Raw genomic sequence first — 12,500 nt, forward strand, 5'->3', positions numbered from 1 at the left:
ATTGTTTTACCAAATCGTTTCACAGCCAACTTCCAACAGCGGTTGTTTTCCTAACATAACTCTTCCTTTCTAGCTGTTCCAGTATTACAATGCAACGCGACGTGACGTGACGTTGTGTGTCTGAGTTCAGGGGGACCCAATGATACTTCGGTGAGATATGTGTTCGGGAGAGTCAAACAGGCCTAAGAATTTCGTTACTACGATGCCAAACAGCTATGGATTTCTTTACTAAAACATCACCTAAAAGATTCGCATCCAGGTAAAAGTAGTCACTTACGTTTTCGGAAAGGGTATTTTTGCAATTTTTGGCACTTAAAAAGGTCACCTAGCAGTTTCCGATGAGTAAATGATTCGCTGGAAGGTTGCTAGAGGTAACATTCAGCTTGCAATTTCTGAAATGAAGATTTCATTCGCTAATATTTTCGGACAATTTGATTTTCAGCTAAGATATCCTAGCAGATCAAATTCTTGTAGGAAATAAAAATATCTCTTTAGACAGTCTTAAATATACATTACAAGGATCCAAGAAATGTCTCTCAAAGATTTTGGCTTACTTTTCTCGTTGGGTGCCCTTGTGAGTTCTTGAGAATGATTTTAGTATTTTTCACACAAGGACGTTTGCCGATGGCTGAAACTGGAGGAATGATTCATCAGATCGGACTTGAAGGCATTGGGAATCTAGAGGGATTTTGGAGAGTCGTTTTAGCGATAGCGATAACCTGGTTAAAAAGCCGCTGTGTTGATAATGAATTTATATCAATCACCGGTACAAAGCGAAGTACAAGAAACAACTTAGGAAAATTAGATGCCGCTTCATGGGACTAAATTAAGTAAAGGGAAGAAATTCAACGCAGGGCAGCTCGCTGAGTCAAATCCTGTTAAGTCAGAGAACCCGGAGACGTTACAAACCTTTCAGTAAAACAGCTTCGGGGTTGCAGGGATAGCGCAGTGGTGAGAGCACTCGCCTCCCACCAATGTGATTAACTCAAGTTTCAGCCTGACGTTTGGCCTTTGTCGTAAACGCGATTCCAAAGAACCTCTCGAACATCTGAAAACGGATGATTATCATCACAAAAACGGACAGGAGCCCACCAAATGGAGCCTCTATCTTTTATACTCAGCCTCGGCAAGAGTCTGCTCGGTCCGTACGCCATGACCTTGGGCCAAATATTTTCCCGTCCGGCCCTTCCACTCAGTCGATAAGTACCTATTAGGGACTGGTCAAAAAGTATTGGGGGGGGGGCGGGAGGGGGTGGGCCGGAGCAATTGGAAATGTGGCCGATAAAAAACACATGACCCACCCCTTACTTTTGGCACAAAACTATTTGACCCACCCCTAAATGAAGGCTGAAACTACAGGACCCGCCCCCTGATAATTTTCTTTGTTATATTTAACAGTTATTCCTCTAGCCCGAATGGGCTCTGAGTCAATAGCCCATGAGGCCGAAGGCCGAATGGGCTATTGACTCAGAGGCCATGAGGGCGAGAGGAATAATTGTTTTAGTAAAATCCAACTAGTTGGTCAAAAAAATATCGAGACAAAACATCTTTCGCTAGTTAAAGCTATACTTTAATTGTTGTTTTGGTCGGCGCTTTTCGCTACTAGTGGGCTATAACAAATAGCCTACTAGTAGCTCAACCAATCAGAACGCAGCATTGATAATAGACCACTAGTTGGATTTTACTAAAACCAGTTATACCACATTTGTATGTGAAGTTGTGGTAGTGTTGATTTACGGTTAGGTTTGGTTCTTAACCAGATACAAAAGCATGTAAAACTAACGAGAACATTATTTAACTCTTTCAGCTTTTGTAAGCCATGTTTAATTACTGACTTGTTATTATTTCAAGTTTCTCATCCTGGTGCCATCAAACTATGTGTTGCGAAGAATTATTTTAGTACTTTGTAATTGTAGTCTTGCAGAAAGAACAACACCGTAATGCGAAGCACATTCATTTTTTACTATATAATTTTTGTATTTGTTAACAAAAAGAGACAAAAGAGAGATTTCTTTTTTTATGATTTTAATTTCGGTTTAACAGTTGTATTTTACGAACAAAGATAAAATTGTACGTCGTTAAAGCTGCCATGCTTTAAATTTATAGTTACCTATTTCAACAGAATCAAGCCCTCGATCATGAAAAAAATATTTATTTAACAATGTGCCTATTCCTGTTTAAAATAGGATGACCCACCCCTAATGGGTCGCTGACAATCGAACGACCCACCCCTTGCTGAGGGCTCAAAAACTGATGGCCCACCCCCTTTCTGTTCCGGCCCACCCCCCACCCCCCCCCCCCCCCCTCCTCTACGTTTTGACCAGTCCCTTATATACAAAGGGAATATTGAACCGATGTTTTATAAAACTTCAAATCAGTTTCGATTTGCGTCTACACTCTTTCAGCATTTTCTGCACTTCCAAACATATCAAGCAACCTTTTTAAACGCCCTCGACATTTGGTTCAACACAATGCTGAATGCAGGCGTTTTGGGAAACACGAAGGTGTGGCGCTTCTCAGGAAAGGGTCTTTTAAATGGATGTACTAGCTCTGCGCAGTGAATCACTTAATTGTTTTAATATAAAGTTGCAAGTTTATTGCAAAAAAATTACACCATTTGCAAAACTGGGCACAAATGTGCTCAAACAACGAAAAAGGGCTAATAAGATATAAAAGATAAAATCTCTACTGAAAAACACCAACAAAATTGTAATCTTTTTCGATATTTCACTGGCCAACTAGATTTCCAAAACCCTATAAAACTATGTTTAAAAAACCATTGGTTCTGCGCCCAATTTAAATACAATCCTAAAAATCTACGCCATAATGATGCGGTGAAGGATAAATATGGAAATCCAGCAGAAAAGCACGAGAAACTTCATTTGCTAGTGATACAACGATTTAAAACTACGTTAAAAATTCATCAGTTCTTACGGGCAAAAATCCAAAAGGTCTAATTTAAAGGACGTATACAAAACACGGACCACCCCTGTGGACCCGATCAATGGACCCTTCGTGGACCCAGTCCATGGCCCAACCCTGGACCCTGTAGACCACCACCCTCATTTTCTTGAGTTAAAAGCAGAAAAGTCTTTAGACGAAAGAGGGAAGTTATCCTCTCACTTATCTGGCAATTGTCTCTTCTCAACACCTGAAAAATTCAGGTGGCTTTAAAGGGATTGGAAACCCATGACCCTCTGCGATGCTGGTGCAATCCTCTATCAACTGAGCTATGAAGCTGAGAGCAGGTCAATTTGTACCTGCGAAAACACTATCATGATTTGAAGTGTGGGCTATAGACGAATCCCTTTGGAACCACTAAATAGGTGGTATAGGTGTCTTAAAGAGACAGTTGCGAAAATAAGAAGCCCATAACGAACGACAGCCCCATGTTCCTGTCACGGCGTTTTCACAGACAGCAATTTATTTTTTGGATTGAATTTCTCGGGAATGAGCCCGATGACAAGTCACAAGAAACTAACTTGACGTCATAGCGTCACCGAAGTGGAACTGTCTTTGTCTTTGTGGCGGAAAAGGTAGCCTACAAATAGATCGGTCTGTAAAAATACCGTGAAATAGTCTTAAGGTGCGTTTCTTTGCGGGAATGATCCGAAAAAGGCATCATTGATTCAACATGACTTGGATCACGGTGCATCAAAGAAATCCCACAGTGGATTCTTCGGTTCCTTTAAAGCACCGTGATCCAAGTGATCTTGGATCAATGATCCTTTTTCGGATCATCCCCGCAAAGAAACGAACCCTTAGTATGTGAGTTGTTCGCTCCCAGTCATGGGTTCCTGCTTAAATTTTCCAAATGAGTGCGAAGATTAACTCTTTCTTTCATCTAAAGATTTTTATTCTTGTAACTTTACAAAATAAGTGGTGGTCCACAGGGGTGGTCCATGGATCGGGTCCTCAGGGGTAGTCCATGGATCGGGTCCACAGGTGTGGTCCATGGACCGGATCCACAAGGGTGGTCCATGGATCGGGTCCACAGGGGTAGTCCATGGATTGGGTCCTCAGGGGTAGTCCATGGACTTGGTCCATTGGGGTAGTCCATAAACCCGGGGTCCATGTCTTGTATACGTCCCAATTTAAAATATTTTTTTCTACAACAACCACACACTTCATTGTACCCGTAATATGTTGAGGTTAATATTTACAAAAAATTACTTAGTACAAGTTATTTAAGAGTAGCGATTCCCTGAAATAACTAAATAGTTAAAAATGCCAGGGATCATATTACTCCTCTACAAATTGCAAAAACAAGTAAAGTTAAGATGAATGATGTTACTCAAATAGTTTTTATAGCGACGCTACATGTATAGCCGCTGGCAAATCAACCGTGTGAAATGGACGATTATGGCCTTAGAAAAAGGCTTCGGTCCCTATAACGCATTGCACTACTTTAACTCTGTTTGTGCAAACAGTTTTCTTTAAAAAAGAAAAGGTCGGGCAGAACCAACTCAGTCTCTCTATGTGAGCACATCTCAAATGTATCAACCAATTCTACCTTTTGAGCAGTTAAAATAGCATTCTTTTCACACATTTGAATTGTTTTAGGCACTACGTTAGTGCAATCTATAACAAAAATAAAGTCTCTTAGAGAAATATTTTACTGAATTACGTGGTGGACGTTTTGATCATTACCCTGAGAACTCTATTTTCAACAACAATGTATCGCTCTTCACATATCGAGGACCAAAGAACTCCTCGATTATAGCGAATCTTTCATAGCCATACCCGGTGCGGCAAATGGTTTCATGAGGCTGTCGGAAGGCCGACAAGTTAGGCTTTGCTTGTATGATCTGACTGATGTCACTGCGGGCTCTTGAACCACTCCGATCTAAAACGCTAACAGTGATTGTCCCAGCATAAGGCCAATCTAGGAGATCGTCAAAGGTGCTTTCCATCATATGAATGAAAATTGCCACATGGGTTCCTCTTCCACTGCCAACACCATTAGGATAGATTCTGATGCCCATCAACCTTTCAAAACGATAACTGTACACCGCATCACTAAGGATAGGTGTTTCATATCGGCGATGTTGAGAAACCTCTCCGATTTCCATGATAAAAAATGTACCATGTGCATTTCCCATTTTCAGAACAGCTGTCTGCGTATTTGACCTGCAAGCAATTTTTTGCAGCCGTTAGCAAAAAATGACAAAAAATAGCGTAATGGATGTTTTTATCACACTTTGAAGCCTTTGGGCATCTCGTCACCAAGCCTGGTTTTTCGAATTGGTGCGCTTTGAAAAAATCATACAAGCGCCCTTCGCGAATATGATTCCATAAAAAAAAGTGGAATAAGTAAGGACCAGGCATTGGTTGTTCAAGCTTAAAGATGGATAGCGCCAGAAAAATAACTATCCAACGGCTGAGAGCTGTCAAAACCGACTGAGTTATCGGATAGATAGTTATTCATCCAGTGGAGAGGTTCCAAGCCCTTGAACAACTGGGCTCTAAATTGTGATGAGTCCATTTTTATAGTAACTTGCCCTCAGGATTTCATGCAGCTATATTACTAGTTTATTGTAACACTTATACTTTGCTATTTCCTCCCATCGCTTGAATAAATTAATTAAGTTCCGCAAAAATGTCGTTATCTTAAAAAGAACTAATTAACTGCTTAAAATAGAACGGGATAGCGCATCCCACTGAATAAATCATATTTTTCAGAGGAGGTTTCAGTTGGGTTTGATAGCTTTTATCCACTGGCTTGCATTTGATAGCGCTTCCTAAATTTTGAACAAGCAAGGTCAGACCTAGAGGAATGGTGACATTAACAATAACATTGGCTACAACTTCCTGCACCCTTTAAACGACTTATCGACGATATCAACAACAGACTGACGGACTTATTTTAATAACAGACATCAGAATAAGAGGGCTCGAAACGCGCCAATCACTTGCTGTTTACGGTAGTCTATACAGCCAATGGCATCAGGGCTTAACCGACTGTTGACCAAAAACATCACAACTTCGTTGACCAAGCACATCAACGGCCAGACTATTTATATCATCTACTTACGTTACACAAATCATTTAACTTTGAAAACGACTTTCACCCAGCTTGTCGAAACACCTGTTAATGTTACCTATGACAGTTCTCGTCAGGATTACACTCACTCGCTTAAATAATAATAAAATAATTATTAACTAATAAAATGAATTGTTACTATTATTATTATTATTATTATTATTATTGGTAATTCAAACATGCCACTTGCCTCATGAGTTGCTGATTCCATTGTCTTATCTCCTCTGCACCGCAGGGATGCTCCGTGGGTTTTTCCACGTTCCCCACAGAAGACACTAAATTGAGTTCACCTTGTTCCTGCACTCCTGCAGCTGTCCCATACGGGCGATCGCTGTGAAATAAAATCAAACGCTTCTGTCAGCCAGATCACTGATTAATTGGATAAGAATTATGAAAGGTTCCTATAAGCTATCTCATGGTATTACGTAAGCATGCGCCTTCGTTTTTCTGCGGTATTGTCCAACGTGCGTTGAAACAATCGCGGAGTTATGTGCGCGCCCACGAGCACATAGTCGTTCCTATTTGCTTTGAAGAAACACGGCTTCTGGAGAAAATTCTTCAGGAAATACTAGTCCAAAATTATTTTTTTCCTTTACAGTGAAGAGACAGCAAAACTTGTGTTTTGGAATGCTATAGTCAATGAAACTTGTACAGGCTTTAATTTTACAAGACTTTGAATTAGTTTAAGCTGCCAAAGACATCTATCTGCAGTTACTAGTGCAACATTAATTTGCACAAGGTATACGACAAATTAAATTATTTGACAAGGAATAACCAGAAAAGCAGCCAAATGGAGTCAGAAGTACAGTGTTAACCCCTCAGTCTCAAGAGTGACCTACTTCAAATTTCTCCTGACAATATCAATACTTTATAATCAAGAGAAAAGGTTATGAGAATTAATAAAATGACGACTATCAGGAAGTTTTTATCTTAAATGCTCCCATCTAATAGCACATGAGAACGGAATGGAGATCGGTGAGGAGAATTTGCATATGGATACTGAGGTTTGAGGAGTGAAGTTTTGTTTTCAAAGTTCAATAACGTCAAAACTTGTTTAAAATTAATATTGTACATGTTTGTCTCAAGACCTTTACAAATTATTTCAAGCAAAAATCATTGTGCAAAGGGACATAAAAATACTTCATATTGTCAATTGACTCAGTAGCGGTTTTTGATAGCCTTTTTTGAAAATCAATGTTTGAGATTTTCTGACATTTAAATAATCTACAATAATTCGACTATTTCTAAAAGTTTTAAAATCCGCTTGCACCCTTGCTATTGTTTTGTATGGTTGCGGCAAATTTTCCATTTCTCTTTCACATTTTCAGAGACGCAAGTAGAGTTGAGTTAGCATTTTTGAATTATTGGTATGTTTTAGAGACATTCTGCTGGTGCCTTTGTGGGTGGAGCCAAAAAAATGGACTATTGGGAGCCCGCTTACCATCTGGCCTGGGCCAGTTGTTCGAAGCATGCTTGGCGCTAACCAGCGTTAAATACCATGGAAACCTACAGGTTGTGATTAACAATTATTCCATGAGCGCGCGTTGGATATGAGATGATAGATAGCCAACGAAGCGCGTAGCGCCGAGTTGGCTATAATCATCTCGCCAGCTCATATCCGACAAGCGCGAGTTGAATAATTGTTTTATTAAAAATGCCCCTAAAATATAGAAAACTAGACTACAATAAAATTAAAAAGGCCCAAAAAATCACGTATATGCCTGCCGTGTTTGTAGATCATGGTATAATGGCTCATAACCCATGATGGCTTAGCCAATCAAAACTCTCGACTTGCATTATCCAATGATCCAGTTTTTAATAATACTTCTTAATCAACAGTTAGCGCAAACCAGGCTTTGAGCAACTGGCCTCTGGTGCTGAACTAAAGGATCGTGTGCTCTGAGTAAGAGATTCACCATCGGGGGAATTAGCCGGATATCTGTTAGCATGTCGTGCTATTTACTTAACTAAATGACACTGTGTTTGTCCCAGTTATTGGAAATGGTAAACAAAAGAATTTTACATAAACCTGTACAGTACACATCTCGGCCATCGGATATCGACTACGAACGAATTTCTAAACTTTGGGAGGTTACCGTAAATCCTCTTTTAACCCTCCCCTCCCCCCCCCCCTTTCGTGGTGACGACTTATTTATTTTAAGCACATTTGAGGGGGGTTCTTAGACTTAATAGAGGAGGGATGGGGGCCTTAACAGAGGATTTACGATAAAGCCTTTGCGAGTACGTAAACAAACCACAATCGGAACGTTTAGTCAATTTGTCACATTACATAGCTTGATCGTGAGATGGAGTGAGAAGTCGACGATCACACAATCAGAGAGAGATAGAGGGAGAGCGAATCATGTTATCGGAAACAATAATAATGTCTTCGTGATTTCTTCAAATAGGAAAATAGCCGGTCTAAAATGGGACGTAGTCCCTAACAAAGTCTACCCTGGGTGCCAGAGGTTCTATTTTTCTTTCGCGAGGAGCGAGCGATTAAACGGAGAGGCGAAAAATCCCAAACCTCTAAAAACGATGCCAGCTAACCTGCGATACCAAATTAACTCCACAGCGCAAGTAAGGTGAACTAATTAATGTGCGAGTGTGAACACTGATAAAACAGTGGATAGCGTTGAAAGCGCGAACTGATCGACTACTCAAACTCCGGAAATCCTTTGCTAATTCACGTGGAATTTGCGCCCGCAAATGTTGTAATCTTTGCAGGAATAAATGAGTGAAAATCATCTTTTTGTGCTATCTTATCTCATTGTTTTAGTATATACTAAAACAGCTATTCTTTTCAATGTTTGCGTTGGGGAGAGGTTGTAGGAAATATTGTAATGTAACAGTACCTTTCTTTTTTGTGTTTAACTGAAACTGTATGGATGTAGAGACATGTCTGTATGTCATCCAATTGGCCAGGTGCAGCCAAGACTGTCTCATGATTGAGGTAATAGTTACTGTAATTATTATGCTTTTGTTATTGCATTCATATTGTATTCCTTTTTTGCATTGAAAGGTTGTTTAAATAAACTGCATTCAAATGCTGATAATAAACCAACAAATCATATGTTTAAAGGAGTTGAAAATATTGGAAAAAGGTCTCACAGTTAAAGAACTAAAATTTAAAAGGAAAAAAAATTGTACCAGTAGTTAATTTTCATGTGATCTATTTTTTGTCTGTTTAATTTTGTTGCTTAAGTGACTAATATTGCCATGTTCATGCATTTTATACCCTTATAAATGAGAAAAATATGTTATTAAATGACCTTTCCCTCAAAGTCTTCTTCCCTAGTTCATGGTCACTATTACCATCTCCCTTTTCCTCATTATTCAGAAGGAAAATGATGGCAGAAACACTTCATGTGCCATGCAAAGATCTCTTTTGCTAGGGAGAGGAGTTACAGCTAATAGAGAAAAAATTATTCAAAGTATGTTTTCTCTATAAAGGCACTTGTTTATGAAAGAATGTCTTTCAAAAGGGCAACACAGCACAATTGCTAAGTTTCATGCCTGATAAAGCGGTCAGTTTGAACATTCAGTGTGATCTGTGATCTGTGATCTGAAAAATGCCTCAAAAGTTTCAGAACGTTCAAGAACAAATGACCCCCTTTTAGAATAATTTTTTCCTGTCACAAAGTATAAAAGCATTCAATTTAGTCAACTGTGAAAGGTGCATGTACTTTTGCACAAGAATTAATCATTAGACTTTACCTTGTTTATAAGTTATGAGATAAATGAAAGATAGTCACTGTGCTAACTCACCTATAATTTACATTTTAAAACTTTGCGGCTTGTAAAACCGTCATGCCCAAATGAGCTGCAAGCTGATACATACATGGCTTAAGATCAAAGTCTGGATATTTAAATATTGGCTATGCTTACATAATTTGGAACACTTTAAGAAATTATTGTTGGTGGGCATTTGTAAATTGAACATGTCTGCACTACTAGTGCAGGGCTCATACAATGGTAACAATTTGGAAAAGTGGCTGATTTATTTTGTGTTTATTTTGCACATGGTACATGGCACACTCCATCCAACAAAAAGAGGAAGAAAACTCTTTCAGTTGCTTAGTTGGAGGTATTGGTAAATTTATTCCACAGAAGTGGCCATGTTTTTCTATCAGATATTAGGCTTAGCACTTTCAGCACTTTGAGGCAGGCAACCAGTTACCATAGTATAAAAAGAAAGAAACTGGAACTTGAAATTGAGGCTCTGATTGCAAAGAGAAAAGGGGTAATGATAATCATTGTGATTTAATCATGGTTTTTCCCCAATAATTGCCATCCGTTTTTGTGATATTTTTTAGTTTCTCCTGAAAATAATTCAGGGTTTGGTAAAGGAAGTGCACATGAAATTTTAACTTCTGCAGCTCATATGCTGTGCAATCTATTCTTCTCAATTAGAGCACATATTTTATTTTATGTTGAGGTGGCTCAAAACATTTTCAGTCTTTTTAAAAGTTAATTCAAGTTGTGATTCTGCAATACTGTATCATTTAACAGAAATAATGTAACTGGTAACATACAGTTGTATGAAGCATTTGCCACATATCATATTTATTAATAATCTCTGTATAGGTCAGTTGATTTAATGCTGATTGTCAATGATTGTAAGTGATTTGGGGAAGGGGGGTTCTCCAGTGGTCATAGTAACCAGCAACCCAAGAATAATTTATTAATAATAATGATGATGATGATGATAATAGAGCGATTTTCAATTGAATGTCGTTAAACCAAAACCAAAGTAAATACTTTGGCCAATCATAAAGGACTGAGACAATCCCGTAAACCAATCAAAACTCAAAGTAATTACATGTAGCTGACACAAAGTGCGGGAAAATGTCCATGCTCGAGCCACGATTGGTTTTGGTTTCACTTCAGATTGGTTTAAAAAGTGGTGCAAGAACTTTGAACCAATCACTGAGTGAACTAATCATAAAACATAGCAATTTGCTAATAATTAAATTACTTTTGACACTGAATTGAAAACCACTCTAATAATAATATTAATAATAATAATAATAATAATAATAATTGAAATACTAATAATTTATTTCTTTTATTCAACTTACAATATTTTATAATAATTAGCCAAATTCACCAAAAATTACAAAATTTATATATTATTCTTTATACCAGTGGTGTATTACAGTGCAATGCGCCTTGCCGTTCCCACACAACAAACTTTCACCCTTGACAGTTTACCTGTAAATATGTCAACTCAACAACCCATTCCTACGGTGTTCAAATTGCAACCGTACGAACTTTGCAAGTAGGCATGACTGTCAATGAAATTCACACACCTTGATTGGCGGCAGATAATTTGTAAAAAAAATTGTTAGGTGGCCACGGTAAGGTGCGTCGCACTGTAAAAAGTGTTCATTTCTATAATTCAAAAATCAATTATTTGGACTACAAAACTTATTGAAAAATACCACTTAAAAATTTCTACTTAATATCTTCTTCAATTGTCTCAAAGTCAATAATAATAATAATGATAATTAAAAATGATCACTACCATTACCATTACTTAACAAAAAATATATACTAAAAGTGCTATAATACAGGTCATAATGGGAAATTTATTTGTCGGTGCACGGATTGGGATGAGTGTGCCATCGATCGCCCCCATAACCTACAATAGCTTAGGGAAAGCTCCAATAGAGTAAAATTTTGTCATAGTTTCCTTTGAAAGGTCACAATACTTAAAACGGCGAACCCAATAAACTACGGCTCATAAAACTTGAAGTGATTATCATTTAGATGTGTGCATTTTTTGGAGCAAACTCTTTAATCATATTGCAGCAGAATTTACTTATGTCACTGAATTCGCATGACAGACACGATGCGGACCGCGTAGAGAACAGTATTTTGAACATTGACTATGTAATCGAGTATTTTTGATCCGAAAGTCTACGGTTTTAGTGTTCTTTTTACCCATGTTTTTGGGAATATGCCTACCCGAATGTAAAAAAAAAAAACTCTTGAATTTAGGACTATTCGCTAAATATTTCTAACAAGAAGTAAATAGTATAAAGGAAAATGAAATGTTCTCCAATGATCGTTTGCAGTACTAGCAGAGTTACTTCACAAGTCAATTAGTACTTTAGTAAAACTATGGTAAAACACTTAATATCAATAAATACATTTATTTCCTCTCTTGATGTGGGAAAGATTATCCACTCGGGTAGTAGCCAAAACGCGGGGCCGGGGTCGGGGTCGTCTTTTCCAAAATTTTGTGTAATTTTGTCGTCATTCTCGAATGACTGTCATTTATGGTGGCAAGAAGTCAAAAAAATTGAGGAACCCACGGAAGCTATGAAAGCTCTTAATTGGAGATTATGGAATACACGATAACTGCCAGACAGAGTCCCATCGTAATATTCACTTCGTTAAAAAAACAAACAACAGAATCACAGTTCCACGATGATCGTCACGCAGTCATGCA

At 38.2% G+C, this 12,500-nt stretch overlaps 1 protein-coding gene across 1 annotated transcript in view; it reads right to left on the bottom strand.

The window, feature by feature from the left end:
* Positions 1–4,388: 4,388 nt before the first annotated feature.
* Positions 4,389–12,500, bottom strand: part of LOC138057034 (TNF receptor-associated factor 6-like) — a 20,333-nt gene continuing 12,221 nt past the window's right edge. The window contains exons 2-3 of the mRNA XM_068903041.1: positions 6,234–6,374; positions 4,389–5,130 (exon numbers count right to left, since the gene is read on the bottom strand). Coding sequence (XP_068759142.1) covers positions 4,647–5,130; positions 6,234–6,374 — 625 coding nt within the window. The 3' untranslated portion in view covers positions 4,389–4,646. The remainder of the gene's footprint in view (positions 5,131–6,233; positions 6,375–12,500) is intronic.

The sequence above is a fragment of the Montipora capricornis genome, chromosome 7 (genome assembly GCF_036669925.1).
Source record: "Montipora capricornis isolate CH-2021 chromosome 7, ASM3666992v2, whole genome shotgun sequence".
In the NCBI taxonomy this organism is placed as follows: Eukaryota; Metazoa; Cnidaria; class Anthozoa; order Scleractinia; family Acroporidae; genus Montipora; species Montipora capricornis.